The sequence below is a fragment of the Aegilops tauschii genome, chromosome 2 (assembly GCF_002575655.3).
Source record: "Aegilops tauschii subsp. strangulata cultivar AL8/78 chromosome 2, Aet v6.0, whole genome shotgun sequence".
NCBI classification, from domain to species: Eukaryota; Viridiplantae; Streptophyta; class Magnoliopsida; order Poales; family Poaceae; genus Aegilops; species Aegilops tauschii.
In genome coordinates, this window is record NC_053036.3 from 339322091 (window position 1) to 339343110 (window position 21020).

General features: G+C 44.7%; 1 protein-coding gene across 6 annotated transcripts; it reads right to left on the reverse strand.

The window, feature by feature from the left end:
* Positions 1 to 22: 22 nt before the first annotated feature.
* LOC109762008 (phototropin-2) lies at positions 23 to 19961 on the reverse strand. Of its 6 annotated transcripts, none has more exons than XM_020320810.4 (24): positions 19330 to 19961; positions 18294 to 18820; positions 18032 to 18214; positions 17850 to 17941; positions 17501 to 17750; positions 17206 to 17416; positions 17065 to 17135; positions 10962 to 11068; positions 10778 to 10827; positions 10557 to 10661; positions 10096 to 10155; positions 9618 to 9707; positions 8826 to 8902; positions 8332 to 8416; positions 8153 to 8233; positions 7866 to 7969; positions 6317 to 6366; positions 6027 to 6133; positions 3074 to 3196; positions 2177 to 2228; positions 1277 to 1389; positions 875 to 1015; positions 678 to 787; positions 23 to 323 (listed from the first exon to the last, which is right to left on the reverse strand). In XM_020320810.4, the coding sequence occupies exons 2-23, from the start codon at positions 18731 to 18733 to the stop codon at positions 695 to 697; spliced, it is 2685 nt and encodes an 894-aa protein (XP_020176399.1). In that variant the 5' UTR covers positions 18734 to 18820; positions 19330 to 19961; the 3' UTR covers positions 23 to 323; positions 678 to 694. The 6 variants fall into 6 exon arrangements, with proteins under 6 accessions (XP_020176399.1, XP_020176403.1, XP_020176402.1 ...); XM_020320814.4 differs by having other exon boundaries at positions 18294 to 18815; positions 19330 to 19649; XM_020320813.4 differs by having other exon boundaries at positions 19131 to 19549.
* Positions 19962 to 21020: the final 1059 nt, after the last annotated feature.

The following is a 21020-nucleotide window of genomic DNA, read 5'->3' on the forward strand; positions in this document are numbered from 1 at the left end:
GGAAAGATGCATGCGGCCACAATGGTTTGTAAATACAAGCTTTATTGTAAAGAAGCAAATATCAGATCTTTTCAAAGTACATTATCCGTGCCGCGTACATCTTACCATACCATCTCCAGGAAGAGTGAAACTTTACAGGAATAATATCCTATTTACTTAAGCTCCTAATCTAACCAAAAGAATAGCTCATGTACAGGATCTCGAGGCATCTCAAAGTGAAAACACTGAAGGCCACACTTCCTTCTATCACTTCACAGGACTTGCAAGCCTCTTATTTGGTTAAGAACAACCATTCCTACCACATGGACGTCGTGCAAACAGTCCTGCAAAAATCAATAATATCAGTTTACAAACAAGAAAAAACATAAATTAAGAAAAAAAATTACACTGTAAGTAATGTACTTATTTCAGTACGACGGCCTGCTTTGATTACACAAGACCTGCTTTTACTAGGCACAGACCAAGCCTTCGCGTATGATATGTCCACGCATACTCATCCACTTGTTCATACTCGCCCCCGTTTTCTCATTATCCAATTAGAGTTTGACTATTTTAATCATTATAAATGTCAATTATTCATCTTCTTGCAAGTTCGTAACAAAACATTGACAAACATTACTTTTTTTCTCGATAAGGGACAAACATTACTTCACACGGAGAACATGTTGTAAAATTACCTTGCGTCATTTCCACCTTAAAATGTATCAATAACACCTTCCTCGGGCTTCACTTTTGGTTGAGACTCCTTGCCAATCAGCTTCAACGGAACATCAAGCTCCGGGGGACTCTGCAAATCCAAATTTATTTGAACATTAATAACAAACTAAGCTATCATACTCTGAAAGCTTTCTGCAATCAAAAACTTTTAGATCACCATGCAACGTATAAGTGGCCAATAGATGTCTTCAAAAAATGGATGTTCCTTGATATCATTTGCACCAGTATTTGAACCTATGCGAGAAGAGGGATCTCTCTGAAGCAGTCCATGGATTAGTTGCTTCGCCTCCAGGCTAACCTGAAGAACGTACTTCAGTTAACAAATTGACACAAACAAACAAAATGTACTATATACTGGAGCAGTTTCAGACAGACATGACGTGTCGTTATTCATTCCACGCTGTAAATACAGCTGTGTAACAACCGAAATTTGCTCAAGAGATTGTACTTACATTCAAGTTTTACCATTTAGAACTGAATATATTGAGCAAGAATAATTGGTCTACATCACAAAATGCTCAGCTCTTTGTTTTATAGATAGGGAAGAAACAAATCTTACCGGGATGCTACTAGGAAACGTAAGATCTTTGTGCAGGATGTTATAAAATGTCTTCTTCCTGTTCTTTCCTCGAAAAGGTGTACGCCCATACAGCATCTCATACAATAGAATTCCTATAGCATGGAAAGGATGTTAGCTGACTTCACATTAGTATTACCTATTAACGTCACCTTACAATTAGAATGGTTGGAGATACTTAAGAATACATCTCGTTTCTAACACATTTTATAATTATCTAGATATTGCAGATATAGGATCATATGCACCACTCTACATCATACAAACAGCACATGGTTTATCCGCTTCAAGTTGGAACCAAAGAACTTAGTATGCATATAATATTTTTTGATAGAAGGGATTTATCCCTGATTTAATTATGTAAACCTTAAGAGTTTTTATACAGAAAAAAAGCAGGAAACAACATGAAAAGAACAGGTATGTAAACCTTAAGGATTTATCCCTGATTTATCACTGCAAGCCCAGTTTGCTGAAATGTTTCCACGTGACTACATGAGATATAAACAATACTGTGAAACGAAACACTCGACTTAAATGTGTTCGAGAAATAATCAACTTAACCACTACTCCCTCTGTAAACTAATGTAAGATGTCTTTGCGGTTCAAATTGAAAAAAAAAAACGTCTTATATTAGTGTACAGAGACTTTTTGTAGTCAGACTGACAATATATATGGCTCTCTGTGTGGATTGTTGTGGCAATAATCATGAGATGTAGCTGACCCTCAGAAATTTCAGCTATCTACACCTTTTCAGGTGATTGCTACTCCTACTAAGAAGAGGGGAGAAAAAAATTAACCGTTTTTTACTCGTGGTTTACTACACTGGTACATCAGATAATTTATATATAATAAAATATATTTATTAGTGTTATAGCTTTTTACCAAGAGCCCACCAATCAATGGCACTTGTATGTCCTGCACCTGTGATGACCTCCTAAAATAACACAAAAAAAGGCAAGGCAATTGTGTTAATTATTAGGAAATAGCTACAATAACATCAGGTAGTTTAGAATAGTACATTTCAGACTACGTCGAAGATCAAAAAACGATTTACTCTGTTATAAAACTCCCTTCACTTTGAAATAGATGATGTTTTAGCATAAAGTTCATGTTATAAAATAGTGTTTTGGCGATGTAAGATTCATATTTTCTCAAAAGATGACCATGCTATTTATTGTGGTCATGAATATCAGTGAGACAATGTTGGGAACATTAAATTTTATAGAACTATTAGAGACAATAGAATATACATGAAAGAGAGAATGGGTTATCATCGCAAGTTTCAGATTTTGACATTCCATCTTCTGAAACAGGCGAAAGGTAAGTGTAATCTATCTTTCATAACTAAGTTTAGGCCAAAACCTGAGACAGGCTAAAAGTGAAAATGGAATGTCAAAACCTGAAACAGTTGTGATAGATTATAATTTATCTTTTGTAACTAAGTTTGAATCTGAGTGAGATTAATCTATCTACTGCAACTAAGTTTAGGCCAGAAGTGAGTACAATCTATCTTTTGTATACCTTCAAAACCTGAAACAGGCCAAACGTATATATGGAGATGGGTATATATGGGTCTAATCTATCTTTTACTAAGTTTAGGCCAAAAGTGATCTGTTTTGTGATGGAGGCCGTAGTACATTAGGATGTTATGATGATGCAGGTTACGTTAAGATTATATTGTAAACAATTACTCCAACAATGAAAATTATTTAGTTCCAACAAAAAATTATATGTAAACCAACAAGTTGACATGCTATGACTGAGAGCAAGGTATCGTACTGGTGCAATGTATTCTTCAGTTCCAACAAACGAATTCGATGGAGTGGAAGGATCCGAGACAAATGAAGGCGGCATAAATTCTTGAGATCTCCTTCGTTTTAGCGATGTCGAATGCTTTATAACCTGCAGGAGAGATGCCCATCATGAATTTTATAAATATTTTGTTTGAAGCGATTCCTTACAAGAAAATATAAAGATGTATAATTGTAGTAAACAAAAAGCACCTTTAAAACCAGACAGGCAAATGAACAGTCCGGATATCGGTTAAATAATTCAGTCACCGGTTTTTAAATTATTGATATTATACTCATATAGCATTAGTTAGTTCAGAAAATACAGAGAGCTGATTGAGAAAAGTGATAGATTTGCTAACTTCCATTTCTCTAAGTGAGACAAATTTGCTAACTACGGAGTTCAAGCTCCGGCACAGAAATGTCAAACAAGATGCCATGCAATACAAGCACTGGCTGGCTGGTGTGTGCCCTTGGGCCTGTGGGCTCCATATCTGTTAGTAGACTACTTCAGATGGGCCAAGGCAATTGTGCAGACCTTGCGCGGCTGGCGGTGCACCGTGCACCACTGCACGCCTGCACCTCAGCGAGGGAAGAAGGCACCATGTAAGAGTTTGACAAGAAACACGCGGTAAGTGACTGCGGCCTTCATCCAAATAATTCACTATCAGACAGATCAGGTCTGCGGTTCAGGTAAAAAGCCAGCCTCCTGCCCATTTTTCGCATGCATGGATGGTCTCTAAGCTGAGAAGGTTGCTGGTTGTGTTCTTTTTTGGTTAAACAGGCGGTCCAGTCCAGGTTTTTAATATAGGCCAAAAAAGTACTAGTCTACATAAAATGTTCTTGGCAATTAGGCAATCTGTTATCTTCACTTTGAATATAGGCGGCAGGTCACATTAAGGGGATAGTGCCGCATCTAGTTGGGGGAAACGGGATTTCCCTTCTCCAATATGCGGATGACACCATTATTATGGTGGAGGGGTCGGAGAGTGATATTTCGAACCTCAAGTTCCTCCTTCTGTGTTTCCAGCAGATGTCTGGCCTTAGGATCAACTTCGACAAGAGTGAGGTGATGGTCTTGGGCTACGCCCAAGACGAGCGACAGAGCATTGCGGATAGGCTTAATTGCCAGCTCGGGTCCTTCCCCACGACTTATCTGGGGATACCCATTAGCGACTCCAGGCTTACGGTGGCCGAACTGCGTCCCACGGTGGGGAAGCTTCAGCACCGTATCGAGCCCTGGCAGGGTCAGTGGCTCTCGAAAGCGGCCCGTACGGTGCTCATTAACTCCTCCCTCTCCAGCCTACTCCTATTCATCATGAGCTTCTACAGCCTTCCGGAGACCCTTCATCACGAGATTGCCACCGTTCAGGGGCGTTTCTTCTGGGCCTTCGAGGGTGATAAGCAGAAGTACCACATGGTCAGGTGGTCTGAGATCTGCAAACCTCGCGACCAGGGCGGACTCAGGATTATGTCCTCCAAACGCATGAACATTGCCCTCCTGACTCGGCGGCTCTGGCGGATTGCCAACGGAGATGGTGGCCTGTGGCTTCGCATCATTCAGCAGAAATACCTCCGCGGCCAGCCCCTCGCCTTCTGCCAGCGGTCTGGGGGTTCCCAGTTCTGGCAATCCATCATTCAGCTCCTTCCTGTCCTCCGGATCGGGACTTCGATCGCGATTGGGTCCGGCACCGCCACGTTGTTCTGGTTCGATAGGTGGACTGGAGACACGCCTCTTGCAGCCCGCTTTCCAGACCTGTTCTCCATCGCGGTTGCCCCCCGGATTTCCGTGGCGACCGCCCTTGCTGACTTAGGGCAACTTGCGTTCCGGAGGCCTTTTGGCCCGGCTGAGAACGCGGACTGGCAGGAGTTGCTCGACTGTATTGCACTCCACGAGCCTGATCTCACGACAGACGATGACCGAGCCAGATGGCGGCTAGAACCTTCCGGTCAATTCTCCACCAAATCTCTGTACCTGGCCATCGCCCCCTCTCCTGGCCATGAGGCGCTCTCCTCCATTTGGGAGATTCGCCTCCCCCTCAAAATTAGGATCTTCTTGTGGCAATGGATTCGCGGCCGCCTCCCATCAGGCGTTGAGGTTCTGAAGCGCAATGGCCCTGGTGATGGGCTTTGCCCGCTCTGCGGGCCTGAAGAAGACTCGAACCATATCTTCTTCACCTGCGTTCCTATGGAGCTGTTTCCGCGAGATTGTGGGTGGAAGCTGGGACCACAACAACTTCCCCGCTCTCTTTGCCGAACTCCAGGCGATCCCACCCGCGTTGCGCCACATTAGGTGGCTGACCATTGGGGTCCTTGCCTGGACGTTGTGGACTGTTAGGAATAAACTTGTGATTCAGCGTATTCCTCTTCGTCGTGCTACTGACGCTTTGTTCAAATGGTCTGATTACTTGCAGCTTTGGCGGCCGCTTAGCCGTCCCAGGGAGAGAGACGCCATCACCTCCATCATCACTCAGCTTCGCGCGATGGCTCTCCGGTTGGCTCCACCGCTTCCCCCACCACCTCCGGAACCAGATTAGATCGTCGTATTCACGCCTCTGCCGCCGCTGTCTTGCGGCGTTTCGTAGTGCGTCTGTGCTGGGCTTGTTGTGCTGTGCTCACAGCTGAACTTGGGTCTGTGTGTGTTTGTGTGTGTGTGTGTTGGACCCTGCCTGCGGTGGCGTTGTGTGGGTGTGTGCCGTGTTCCGTTGTTACTCTGTGCTTGGTGGTTGCTTTATTTATAAAGCGGGGCGAAAGCCTTTTTGGGTAATATGATGGATGTGAAAAAGTCAAAGATGGTTACTTGAGTATGAGGAATGCTTTTGATTTAATCTTCAAAATGTTTCAAATTCTATCTGTGTGAAACAACTCACCAGCTGATAAGGAATCAGTTAAGTATTCTAGAAAAGTTTTAACAGCACTTAAAATGTGTTTCCTCAACTTACATGGGGTTTCGAAGAAGTCAAAAATGAGAGGTCAAAATCAGTCAGCACAACGTGCCCATCGGCTTGGAGCAAAATGTTTTCTGGTTTCAAATCACGGTATATAATACCTGCATCAGAAATAGTGCATGCAAATTATCAACCTCATACATCATAACAGAAATACCAAATCGGTCTCTTTAAAGAACATATACAAGTACAGCACCACATTGTTAACAGTGGAACACTAATGCACGGTCTTCTAAGAAACTTTGTCAATAATAAAATATTAAGTTAGGAAGTCACGGCTATACCAAGACAATGAAGATACTCGAGACCAATTACAACCTCCGCAGCATAAAACCTACAGAAAACATAGATCAAAAGAATGTTACAGAAAATGTGTAAGTTGAATATAGTAGACGCATATTGTTCAGACATGATCTTATCACTGCAGAATCTAAACAATTGCTTATTTCTATAATGGGAAACAGAAGAGCAAAAATAGTGAACAGTCCTGTGGTTTTGAGCAGCTAGGTTTTTCCTTCACACAAGCAAGTTATGTACTCCAAACTACAAGAATTTGATGACATTATTTGCTAGAAGCAGTTTCATTCAGTGGAACAGTAAGAAAGAGTATAGCGCTGCTCGCAGGCTACTGCAGGGGCAGCTGGCCTCATAACGTCACTACCAAGCTTAGCGCTCAGGGGTGTAGCATGGGCTCTGGTTGTAACCGGCCTACTGTAGGCTTGTCCAAAACTATTTCTTTCTATCAATGCATGGATACACAAAGCTCTTACGTTTTCTCAGAAAAGAAAGCAGTATGAAAAAGTGTATCAGAGCGACTGTATTAGCAAAAGATGCCTAGACATATCGTCTTAGTGCCATAGTGAGTAAAAAAGCTTATATCAGGTAAAATATTCAGATATTGCAATACCTGTAAATACAAGGTATTATCAAAAAAAAGACCACATATTTTACTCAGTAATTTTCTAGAGCCAGTTGAAATAATTACTATTTGAGTTCAGGAAGGAATAGGCTGACCATAAATCATTTGACTTTGTTACTATTTTTTTACAGAAAGACATCAAGCTAGTTTCCATCTAGATTGCCAGTTTGCTTATCATATAAAGGAGTTGTAATACAGGTTTGGATGGGAGAGTAAAATGAGAGAGTCCCAAAGTGTCCTTCGCTCCCGTGAGCTCTGCTGTCTTTGTTATCACTGCCCTATACTGGCAGACCAGAAATCTTACCATATGGGTTGGTTCAGTTATAAGGGAACTTGCAAAAAGTTGTGCGGTCAATTGTTCCCATTTTTACCATTTGGCCACAACAGCCTAGCAACAACGACAGCCTGGGCAAGAAAAGAATCATGACTGGCTGCTAGAGCTATTCCTCTTATTTCCCACAGCTAAAACTAAAGTTTCCCACCTTTCAGAAAGACCTCATGTTCCCTTTTCAGGGAATCAGCACATACAAAATTTGAACCACTGGAAATGCCTGAAGGAAAAGATGTCCCTCCATTACAGAATAAATGATTTTTGGTTTTCCAGCTCTCAGTGTCCAGAGTCTACATGATGAAATTTTGACCGTCATTTTAATAGTATGAATATAACAACGAAAGCATTTTTTATTACATATCGACGAATATAATCTCCACGTGGCAAATAGGGAACAGCTGTTGCAGGATCATGGGATTAAGTGTAGGATTAGTTAGTATTTTCCTTAGAAGAAGCTAAATTTGGAAGCACAAAGCCCATGAGTAAAGAGAGAATTAAAGGGCAACTTTGGAAGCAAATTACAATTTCTAGAAAATACTGTGCATGTAACGACTAGCCCAGATGTTACGATTTGAGCAGCTACCTTGCAGAATCTTCTCTGAAAATTTTCAAGGGTTGCTTATCCAGTGCCGCAAACAATTCTCCTCCGGGACAAAAGTCTGTTATAAGACAAACATGTGTTGGCGTCTGAAAATAGACAATAGGAATTAGCATAAACGTTCCAACAAAGTTATCTTGAAATATAGTATTGGCCATTGTGGAGATTAACAGGAAGCAACTAATGGGGCTTAAATCTTCATATTACCTTTCATATTTTGTTTACTAGAAATATAAAATAACTCAGGTAAGGCATAAGGTCATGAAACAAACCTGAAATGAAGTATACAATGTTGGAAGAAAAGGATGATCCAACAGAGAGTATATTTCTCTTTCAATAATAGCTCGGTGCACCTGCGCATTACAGAACTTCATTAAGATATTCAATGCAAAAGATTGTACAGAAAGATAATCTATAATAGCATGTCAATATTTATTTATTAAAAAAATACCTTGTTGCGGTTCAACATCACTGATTTGTCCATTGCCTTCATCGCAAATAATTCACCACTACCTTGCAACTCAACCAAGTGTACACTGAAGACAAAAAACAATAATTTGATAGCAGAAATAGGGCTAAATTTGAACAGGATTGCCTAAAACACGAAGTTTACTTCAGAAAAATCATACAAGATGGCTACCACACATAAATAAGTTAGACATGACACAGCCAAGCTTACTGAATTAACCAGACCTGTCTACATAAATAGGGATAAATTTGAACAGGATTGCCTAAAACACGGAATTTACTGCAGGAAAATCATACAAGATGGCTACCACATAAATAAGTTAGACATGACACAGCCAAGCTTACTGAATTAACCAGACCTGTCTACGTGGACATAGGTACTATTTTGAACTACACACTGTTCTTGCAGCCCCACGCTCTCATAACAGTAGAAATGGAGATTAGCTAAAAAGTTTAGACACCGTTGAGGAGTTGTACCTGCCAGTATCCCCACACCCCAGAGGTTTAACTGGTTTGAAGTGTTTCAAGCTAATCTTCTCCCCAGTTTCTATAATCTGCAATGCCAAAAAAAACATTAAAAGTATGTGGGTAATTAACAATCATCCCCTTTTTGTTCCTTGCCTTCTTTCTAGCAACTTAAAAGCACGCTTGCCAGGCAGGCATGTCAAAAAAGATAACATAAGAGATAAGACCCTATTGGTCGCGCACTAAATGATGTGCCTTGAAGCACTAAACGAAGTCCCAAGTTAAATTAGTGGATACTAAGGTAGGGGTTCTATTGTTTCTAAGGGCAATGATTGGCTGAACCTAGGGGCTGCAGCTCCAAGCTGTCAAATCATAACTCCTCGTCTCGGGATGCATGCACCCTTATAGCTAAGAAAATGTAATTAACTAAGATTGTTTTAGGAACTAAGAAAATGAAGAATTTCTTTCAGAAGCTAACTTTTGGCCATGTTGAACACTATGTATCTTTATCATTTTTTTAATACCATGTTGCACACATCATAATCAAAAAGCATCTGCACTTTCGATGGGTTTTTTTTTGCGAATACGCTTTCGATGGTTAATATGACCCAAATCATGATGACATCATGGGGTCTAGGACATTAGAGCTGGTGCTCGTAGATCCAGATAAACCCCTCTCATATTTCTAATTCATCAACTATTATACTAATATATTCAAGTATCATGTAGGTTGAGACAATTTGACTCTGCTATTGCTACTGCAAGAATACAGAACTATCTTGTCAAACAACAGATAGAATATACCTTTTCTATAGCTCTCCAAGAAGAGTTATTCCGTTTGTGAGGTTTTGGAGAAACAGATAGTGAGTGCATTGCCCACAGGTCCTCTGGTCTCTGGGAAAGTAACAGATAGCATGACGTCCACCAATCACAAAGAACTGGCTAAAGAAATAACTTTTCCGATATATTCACATCAAGTAACAATATCCAGGAAAAAAATCTGTTGTGTACTGCAAGGACCAAGAAGCAACCTATCTAATCAGTCCAATGTGCATGCCAGCATGTGTTCATATAAATTTACGATGTTATACCTTATGTAGCATATTCTGGTTTTTGTATTATTTGCATAGGAATAACTAAGATTTTATTCGGTCTTTAAACTGACTTCCACAATCATCTATCCATTCTTTCATATACCAATCAAGAACAAAACATGCCAAAGCAATGTTGAGTTCAGATTCCTTTAGGAACATTAAATCAACAAAAAGTAGATGTACCTTACCAAGTTGGCATCAGGAAGCTCCCTGACTGCTTCATCCACATTCCCTGCTGTAGCTTTGACCTGGTTAGATCTCATTCTACAAATAGTTAGCAAAACTCAAGTGTTACTATTACAGGAACATTACGTGTCTGCTAGGTTTTTAAGTAGCCCCATATTGCAACGATTTTGGAACCTTCCAGCCTATTTTAGAATTTCTTACAGAGACTGTTGACTGCAGAAACATTACTACAACCCACGCTTCTTGGAAATACACAATCTGTTGTGTGTTTTTGGAACGTTGCATTTAATTTACAAAACAAATCATCTAAAAAAGGCCATGGAGCTTAAGCACCCAAATGATATCCAGCTGACTAATTTAGGTCCCTAGATTAATTTTATCTTCGTTTCCCAACATATTCTTTTCTGAACCAAAGTACTTTCACATCCTCGAAAGGGAAATTACTCAAGCTGAGTTGGCCTACCAGTTTGGCACTTTGTATCTCAGTGTTCTCCGAGAGTCGGTTCCTGAGGGGTTCAACATGATCACTTCCATCAAGTTGCACGCCGATAAAGTACTGAAGCTCCCCCTGTATCCATAGTAGCATACAAATGCACAATCGTTACAGCACCATGCTGGCTCCATCTATGTAACTGTAACTGCAAGCTCCAGAACAAATTCAGCGTTTGGATAACATTTCGCTACCTTCTGATCCCACATAGGCTGCAGGTGAAACAAGTTCCAGAACTTCTTCCCTGATCCATCACAAGCAAAAGCAGGTATGGTAAGCAAATGTCCCACTACATCCTAGAAACTGGATTGCCTAGAGAGGAGGGAGCAGGACTAAAATGTGACTCGAGGAATCTGTCACTAGATGATTCAAAATTACCGCTCTTGGTGTAGTTAATTAGCTGGACGGTGACCTCCTTCTGCTCCCTGATGGCCTCCCTGATCTTGTCAACGGTGGTCTGGTCGGTCTCCGATCCCTGAAGAAATCTGCAAGCACCAACAAAATCAATCCACATTACATCACCTAAGGCTAAGAGACTGACAAGAATACATGGGAAACTAAAGCAGAAGAGACATGGGAAAATCGAAGGGGGGGAACAAGCATTGCAAAAATGTGGTGGCTAGAAATGCGGCGACCTCCGCCATGGGGCGGTGGCGCTGCTCTTGCACGAAGGTCTGACGGTATGTGGCTGATGGCGGGACTCGATATCAGTCAGGATTCAGCCTCTCATGTCAAGGCCGGGGCACAATCAAACTCCGGCCGCACCGTGCTCAAGCCCTAGCCGCCATATCCAGATCAATCTCCTCTCCCATACTCTCCGGCCACAGCTCCGGCGCCGCGGGGCAGAGGAAGGGGAGGAGTCCCCGCCGACGCTGACGATGGACATCAATCTCCTCGCGAAGCTAAGCTTCTCTGTTCATAGTTTTAGCTACTTCCTCCCCATATAACTTTGGAAATGGTTAAATGGCGAACAGTCGCCTGTTTGAGATAGATCCCAACGGCTTTGGATCCGTCCGATCGTGATCGTGCGGCTGTAATGAGTCACTATGATTCTTTGGCGCTTTAGGGCATGTTCGGTTAATCCCCACCGCAAGGGGATTGGAGAGGAATGGAGGGATTTGAGGTGGATTTTGACTTGTTGGGGATTTAATCCCTTCCAATCCCCTTCAAACTCCTTAAAATCCTATGAAACCGAACAAGGCCTTAGTGAGATCCGATTTTACAGGAATATTTGATTAGTTTGTGCTTTGCATTGATCAAGATTTGTTTTCTTTTTACACAGGTGTGGTGGATGTAGCGTCATGCAGTTTTAATAGGAAAAGAAACACGATAAAATTAAGAGTTGAACTGGGCCTGAGAGTTGAGAGATTGCATCTCTATCCAACTGGACAATATTTTGGTACAAATCAAAATTATAATCTTCATTGTATACAAGCGAATCTTATCACTAATCAGACCGTCAATCATGAGACGCTTGATAGAAACATGAGATTTGGTTTTTGAAGATCCCATCGCGACGAACTAAATGATGAAAAGAAGAGAGTTGTTGAAACATACCATGATAACTTTTGTGTGAATAGCAATGTTAATTTAAGCAACGCACACCTAGTAACTTACGTACAACATAATAGTAACATTGACTCGTGCTTTTGTGTGAAGTATGATAATTTACGCACCGCAGACCTCATAATTTAAGTACAACACAATGGTAACATTGACTGGTGGAAAAAAGTTGTTGAAAACAAACACTGTTAAGTTTTGTGTAAAAAGTGTGGCAACATACTATCACGGGACAACTTAGGTACCCGCTAACTTTGGACCCGAAAAAAAAAGCCATGAAACATATTAGAGCGGTTGTAAACATATTAACAAAGGAAGTAGTTTTGAAGATTTTGTCGCGGCGGATTTAATAATAAAACTAGGTTTTAAATCAGAATGATAGTTTAAGCTACAACAATTTTTGAAATAAGGAGAATCTAGAATAGCATCAGTTTTTTTGTCCAGAAGGTTGGGGAACCTATTTTATGCCCCGACAATTTTAGTGTAAATAATATCTAGATCTACTAATAAAGGGAGATAGTTTCTGCCTGTTCGTCGCGCATTTTGCATAAAAGCGTTGACTTTTCTGAGAATCAACTCGCAGTCTAGATTTTAGTCAGGTTTTCCCCTTTGCAAAAAAAAACCCTGATGTTTTTGTTAATCAACCCACAATCAAGTTTTATGTCGGATTTTCACTTTTGCAGCAAACCCCCTAATATTTAGGTTACTCAACCCACAGTTCATATTAAATGCTTTTTAAAAATATCCATATCTTTTAAACCATAACTCCAAATTTAACTTATTATATATGGAATTTGATCAGAAAAATGTGTAGAATCTGAATATGATGTTATTTTATGTGTACATTTTTTAAAATGCTATTTAGGTGCAACCTTAATCAATAGCGCATGATCTGTCTTTCTCAATCAGATTGAAAATGAACACCTCACCAAAATTAGATTGAAGACGAAAGAAACCATTTATAACCATGCATGCACGCCTAATCAAAACCTCACAGAAAAAACAGATTTCTCATCTTATGCTGCGTGAGATTGTGCGGCCTCCGTGCTCACACAATTCCAACGCGGTTGAATGTGGTTAATTATAAGGTGTCCTGGAGAAACTTGTAGGCCTTATTGTTCTCATCATTCTTCATTGATGACGGGTGATATTCTGTGTTTGTCGGCGGCATGGCTCTATGTGTATTTTCGACGACATCATAATAAAAATAGTAGGGGCAATATTATTATGGATCCCGATACCCATGGACACCATGCCTATAAGGTGAGGTTGGGTAGTTATTCCCACTACTTTTCATGATGGGTATCCACGAGCTCAAGGATTGGCCATGGTGTAGTTTTAGCTATAGATACTTATCTAACAGGTAGATCCCTCATGATAGTGACCCTAAGCCTTATAGATGGTCTAGAAATCCAACGACATAGATCCATGACTAAATATTTTTATTATATTGGTAATCTGTAACTCTTATTGTGTTTGGGGCTTTTATTTTCCATTCTTGCTAATGCTTTTTGCATTTGCTTCATGAATAGTTGGGTATCTGGAAGTTGTGTGCATGCATAGGAATTTGTGCCACATGGATATCAATGTGGCTATAAAAAAGAATGAGTAGCTTGATATGGGTGATCTAGAGGAGCTATACGCGGCCAGACCCACCACACTGCCATCCTTATTCTTTTTCAATGTGTTCTTCTTTTTCGAACCTTCGCGAGAAAGGTCACCAGCCTGACCTAGTGATACAAGCACCATTGTTTACCTATATTGGGGTAGTTCACCTGAATGTTGGCACTATTGTCAATCTCCATTTCTACAAGGTGGTCTACATTTGTGGCAATTCAACAAGGTTTGGTCCTCCATACGCTTTTGCGGGTGTATTGATGTTGTCAATCGTCTACAAGAGCTATGGTAGCATATCGATGACAAGTTCGCCTTTAGTTTTGATAAGAATTTTGCGACATATACTCTTGATTGTAATCTATCCTTTTATAGGGTCATTTTTCTTGAGAAAAAAACTCCACCCTAGACGAGACAAGCCCACAATTAGCTAAGAAGTGTGTTTGAGAAAGCTCCACCTCATCTCCCACTCTATCTCTAAATTCCACTCTGCTCCTATATTATAAAGGTGTGAAATGTGTGCTTGCTATCAAACTAGCTCCAGATTGCATATTAGGGAGAGGTTGTTGTGAAATGTCTAAATAAGGCCACTATGAGAAATACATTTTGTATCTATACAAAGCCACTAACAGTAATTGAGGCAAATTAACTAGCAACTTGTTTAATACTTGTATGCATGTAGTCATAATGACATTGTACTGTTTATTTCTCATTCCTTCCTTGCATGCATGCAGACATATTAATGAACCCGGTTAACAAAAAAAAAGTTGGCTTGCAAATCAGTCATTAAATTTTATCTTGGTACCTGTAATATGAGTTTGTGGTCTTGTATAAGGGAATTGAGGGAGTATCTATTTTATTGTTTTTTTTCATCAATATGTTTGTGTATCACTTTTCTTTGCTAAGCATCATATGTGCTTGTCCGGAGTGTGAGCAGGAAGGTGCTGGTGAAGTTCGTCGGCAGAAAGTCTTGGTCGCTGGAGTGCTCTAGCAGGCGATGAAGACTTCCCTCCATTAGACGGTGGTGGGATTGACCAAAAAGTTCTAGAAGAATGAGACGTCAACGACGTGTACTATGGGAGAATGAGGGGCATTGACGATGTAGTTCAGAAGAATGAGGTGACAACAACATGTTAGTCCATTGGCAATGGTGGGTGACGGGAGAAACAAGAAGGGGATAAGAGAGGACATGTGGTTGAAGCTCTTGAGAAGATGAGGATCGTTAGGAAGCCTGGGAAGACAAACCCTAACCCTAGGTGTTGTCATATTGTGCCATGAAAAAAGATTGAGGAAGACGAAGGGTAGTTAGAGAGAAAACAAGCAGTAGGTGGGCTAGTGACTTGGAGTCACTCAGTGTCATTGATGGGCGTTTTCATATAACTCCAAGCTCTGGGCAAGCGAAGCATCTCTAGTCAAATGAACTAGAGGCCATTGTAATTTGACTCTACCTACAATATCAAGTTGAGATTTTTCAGGACAATTATACCTCCTCAACTAGTGAAGCTATGGAGCGGAGTTGTCCTCGAAACACCCTTGAAGGGGGAGGTTTTAGGACGCGGCTATTTTGCACCCGGGCTCATATAAGCAGGTGTGAACAGTAAAATCATTTTAAATGGTAAAAAAAATCTGAATTATTTTGTGGTGCAAGATGCTCAGGTGCGTGATGCCCGTGCAAAATTTGATGAAGTTTGAACATTCGAAGAGTTTGTGGCAAAAAATAAGATTTTTGGGTGCCGGAAAAACTTTTGGAAACAGCCCTGTTCACATCTTATTTTGTCTTTTTTTGCCATGAGCTCCTCAAATGTTCAAACACCTCGAAATTTTGTACAAACATCACATTTGAGCATCTAGCACCACACAAGAAATAGGATTTTTCGAATTTTTATGCTACTTTTAGTTTTACTATTCACCTAGTTTACCAAATAGGTTTGCGTCCCGCTATATTAATATAGCAACCACTTGATACAGCCAGAAGTTCGACGTTGGGGTAAACAGCACAATCATGCCCAAAAGAAAAACAAGAGAAAAGCAAGAGAAAGAAATGCCGGCAGCACCGGAAGAACGAAAGCTGAAGCATCCGGCAACCGCTGCGCCCACCGGAAACATCCACCACGCTCCAATGCCATCGAGTCGCCGCGAACCAAGCAACACCTTCAAGAAGGACTGCCACGACGATGCTGCTACCCGGACGAATCCTAGGATTTCTCCCGGTACACGGAGGGAAGCGGGCGAGAGGTACTCCCGACGCCCTTCAAGAAGGTTGATGGCGCCCGCAGGCGTCACGGCGTCGGTGCCGGGCAGACCCAAGAGGGATTTCGCCCTACCCCTCATACCCACAACTCAGGACCAACCGGCGGCTCCACCACGCCAACCGCCCATCAACCTGCGCCACCACAGTCACGAGGACACCACCGCCATCTCTCCACCACAGACGCTGCGAGGCCGGCCGAACCAAACGAGACCATCGTCGATAGGGACCGGGAGCACCACAGCCACGTGGGAGGGGACAACCTCCACTGGCACAAGCCGTAGCAGACCGGACGCAGGTGCGGGAGCACGCCGGACCCCCTGCCCAGCCGGGCCCAGATCGGGCCCGTTAAGCTCCTGCAGCCGCGCTGCAACCGACGCAGCGCAGAGCCGCCGATCCCAACGACCGCATCCCGCCAGCCCAGCCGGAGGAGACCCACCGGAGGCCAGACCAACCCGCCCTGACCCAGATCGGGCACAAAAGGGCCCAGATCTGGGCCTGCAGGGCTCCGTCGGCCAACCCCCGCCGCCAGCCACCGCCGCCGCCGCATCTGCGCCCGATCTACACCGGAGCACCGCCGAGGTGCACCGTCGCCGGAAACCGCCGCCCGAGCCGGGGAACCGCGAGGGAGAGGGGAAGAGGGCCGCCACGGCGCCGTGCGGGCAACGCCAGCCGGCGGCAGCGGCGGGAGGTGGGGGCTGGGCGGCGAGGGGAGGGAGGGCCGCCCCGGTCGCCCCGCTCGGGGGGGGGGGGGGGGGTATGGGAAGGGAGAGGAATTTCTGGATGTGTCAGTTTAGGTCACTTTATCTGTTGAGTGTGAGCTTTAAGAGATATGTATGTGTATGATTATTCACCTGGTTTAGATGAGCCGGGGCGCCGAATGAATTATCCGAGGTTTTAAATCTGTTCAAGCATGCATTTTTTCTTTGCTTTTTGACTAGGAAACCACCATTGCACCAATATGTTTGGTTACTTCTACTCATGATCTAGTGAGTTGAGAAGGCGAGGCTTATTCACAAAACGAAAGTATTTCAGGATTTCTAGTTTTGTTTTTCTCACCTGCAGTTCCGCCCCAGGATCTCTTCGCGCGTGTACTCCGTCAGCTCCAGGAAGCTATCAGACGCGAAAATCTGCCCAAAAAGAGACAATTCCATCAGTACTGCATGCACACGTAAACTGATTTCAGCTACGGCTACATACAATTGGGTTGTCTGGGAGCCTGGGGTCCGTGATGACAAAGTTCTTCTCGATACGCTCGAGCGTGGTGGCGAGGTCCAGCCCCTGCCTGATGTCCTTCTCCCTCTCCGCGCGCTCCCAGCTGTTGGTGCGCTCCACCGTCATCTTCAACTCCGGCGCCTCCACCACCGCCGGCTCCCTGCTCCCCACGGAGCTCCTCTTCCCCACCTTGAACCTGCACATACAGCCTCTGCAATTGTGAGGACGAGCTTCAAATTCATTCGATGTACAGTAACTGTGCAGCGATCAAGTGACCGACCCCATGAGGGAGGAGCGGCCGGACTTGCGCCCGCTCATCATCTTGCTCATCCGCGACTCCTCCTTCTTCAGGTCCCAGTAGGGCGACTTGTAGCCGCCGCCGGACGGGGTGGCAGGAGCCACGAGCGGCGAGCTGATCTTGTCCGCGTCGCTGGCCTTGGGCGGCTCCCGCTCCGGCGAGTCCGCGCGCCGGTGCTTCACTGTCTGCACGACCTCCGTCATCGACGACATGGCCTTCTCCTTCTGCCGGTCTGCGTTCCCACGGAGTGCAGAGAATTGTCAGTTTCAGCGCCGATCGAGTCGAGAGTGACCAGACGACGGCCAAGGCAGAGTTGTTGCGCGTGGCTCACCGTCGTAGCGGATGAGCGACACCGGCATCTCGTTCGGCCGCATGCGCTTGTCGCTCAGCCCTTCCGTGTACTTGCTCACCTCCACCTGCATCCTGCGCGTCCACCATCAAAAATAAGAGCGCAGCTCGAGCAAGAACATGTCTTCATGTCATGTGCATTGGAGAAGTAAGGTGAGCGCGTACCCGATGAACTTGATGACCTTGCCGTTGTCGTCGCGGATGGGGGTGACGGTGAGGAGATTCCAGAACGGCGTGCCGTCCTTGCGGTAGTTGAGCAGCCGGCCGCAGAAGCTCTTGCCGGCCTTCACGGCGTCCCTGATCTTGGACACCTCGTTCTGGTCCGTCTCCGGGCCCTGAAGAAACCGGCTGCACAAAAAGCAGAGCTCAGACATGCCTCATCGCACTGATCGGTCGACCAAGAAACCGGCGATGATGGCCCACGTACCAGTTGCGTCCGATGATCTCCTTGGCGGAGTACCCGGTCATGGTGTAGAAGCCGGCGCTGGCGTAGATGATGGGGATGTCGGGGCGGGTGGCGTCGGAGACGACGAACGTCTGCTGCAGGTTGGACAGCGCGTCCTTGAGCTCCTGCGACACCCGCGGCAGCGCGTCGGACGACCCGCGCCCCTCCATGGACGGCTTGGCGCTGCCCATGCCGGCGCCGCTGCTGCTGCGGCGCCGCTGCTCCGGCTTGGGCCACCACCCCTGCTGCTTGCTGCCGCTGCCTGAACCGCCCGGCTCCTCGACGATCTCCTTCCCGCTGGACAGTGACGGCGGCGTCGGGAGGGTGAAGCTGCTCTCCTCGCCGGACCCGGACCCGGACGGGAACGCCATCCACTTCTCCACTGAGTCGGCTACATCTTTGGAGCTGCCTGCGCCCGCCATGGATCACGTCACGTGCTACGCCGCTGACGAGACTGATTTGATCAGCGGTGCAACTATGGTCGACCAACCATCTGCTGAATTTCTGCACTGGAAAGAAGAAACGCAAAATTCAGGTATCTCGCATGCAGTGTTGTTATGATCTTGTCGTAAAATTCAGCAAACCGTGTCTGGGGAGAACACACACATTTGAGGTGCAACAGGTGAAAAATTGAGCAACCACTTTCTACTGTAGTATAGTGACCAATCAAGGGCTCCAAACAAATCGAACAGGGGAGTTGGATACGAATATTTTAAAGAAAAACACAACCGACTCGTGAGTGGAGATAAGCCAAGAACTACTTCTGAAGTAGGGTACATACGGAACCTGATAGATATAGTACAGTAGAGTGGAACCTACCCCTCACTGTTCCATTATCCAAAGCAGACCAACGAAATAGCGTTGGTAGCTTGGCTACGTCCAGCTCCAGCACGGAATACCGGTGTACAGAGACGGCAAGAACATAAAAGGAAAGCAGCAGGACGACGGACCAAGCATCAAAGGACACAAGTGCACGGCCCAACCAGAAAGAGCAAAAGGCAGAGGAGGATCAACCAACCTTGAGGTGTCAGGTGCGGCGCCTCCCAATGGCAGAGCAGAGCAGCTGGATGGATGTAGCTATACAGACGAGGACCTATCTAGCCCGTGCGCGTGCGGAATCAGGTATCAGGTGCTGCTGCTGCGCCTGGAAGTGGAAAGCAGAGCGGCAGCGGAAAAGAATGGCGGGCGTGGCGCAAGGGAGAGGATAATGCAATCCTACCCGTGGTCGACTCACGGATGTCGCCTCGCCCTGGCGCCCCCGTTTTGTGGCCAGCGATGGAGGCACGTACGGACCCCGGCCGGTGCGACACGGGGAGGCGTCGTCGCCAGCGAGCGAGCGAGCGAGGCATCGTGCGGACGCGTTTTGCCCAGGGGTGGGGGTGGTGCTGACGGCGACGGCGACGGCGACGGGGAGATTTTTCGGGGCGGGTGTGCGGCCACGGGAGCGCGCGAGGGGATCCAGTGGATGACGGGCTGCCGGGGAGGTCCGCCTGAGCTTCGCTGTCGCGAGGTTGTTCCCGGGCGGACGAGCGAGTGTGGGACGGCGACGGGCGAGACCAGTGTGGCCGGCTGCTGTGGATAGCTAGGAACAATCGGGTACAAATACGATGGGACGACACGCGTTACAAAATTGCGTGTGCCTTCGAGATCTTCATTTTTAGCGGTAGAGATAGAGATTTAAGAAGAAAGAGTACAGTTTTGTGTATGGATGGGGGAAATTTTCCCGCGTTACAAAACTATGATGATTGCAGATGATTGGGTTGTGCTGGGGGACGACATCCACTAAGCTTCTCTTGTGGACCGTCCGCTCAGCGTGATTAGGAGACGAGAGACAAAACGGGTGCACTGTTCTATGAAAAAGAAAACTGAATGAGATAGCTATCTTCTAACACTTGCAGATCTTTTGCCGATTATCACCTCTAGTACTGTCCGAGAACTACTAAATGCCGCCTTATCTCGTAGTAGTAGTAGTAGGAATTTCAGAATTCTTGAATCACTTTGTACCCTTTATTTATCAGGACGGGTGGCTCCGGGGCAAAGTTGACAAATTTGACCTATAGACGAAATCAAATCACAGAACAAACTATCCGTAAAACTATTTCACGCGGCTGACATTTTTGTGTGACGCCCGACACGAAGGCGCCACACTACACTGTGCAACGCCTCACAGATAGGCGCTACACGGCCAGCGTCGCACACGTGTGATCAGAAAATTACTAAATCAGTGTGCAGCGCCTAGCTCCTAGGCGTTGCACTAGTGCAGCGCCTAGCTCACAGGCGTTGCACTAGTGCAGAGCGCCTGAGAGCTAGGCGCCACAGGTCAGCCGCGTGAAATAGTTTCACAGACAGTTCATTCTGTGATTTGATTTCGTCTATAGGTCAAATTTGTCAAATTTGCCGGCTCCAGGAGCATATACTATGGATGAACAGTAAATTCAAAAAAAATTAGTTTTTTTAGATGTTCGTGTTAGTGTCGCAAGCATGCTTGACAAATTTCATGTGAAACGGAACGGTAGTGTTTCGTCAGTGAAAAAAAAATTGGGTGACATTTGGTCTTCAATTTGTTTTTTTGTTTTTTGCACAGGCCAAAAATGCTTAACCTTTTTGCCTCAAAATTTGCAGGTAGCATTTGTATGTGACTAAGATCACATAAAAAAAATTATGTTGATTCTTTTGACATTCAAAATTTATTTTTGGGCCTGGGAGCAT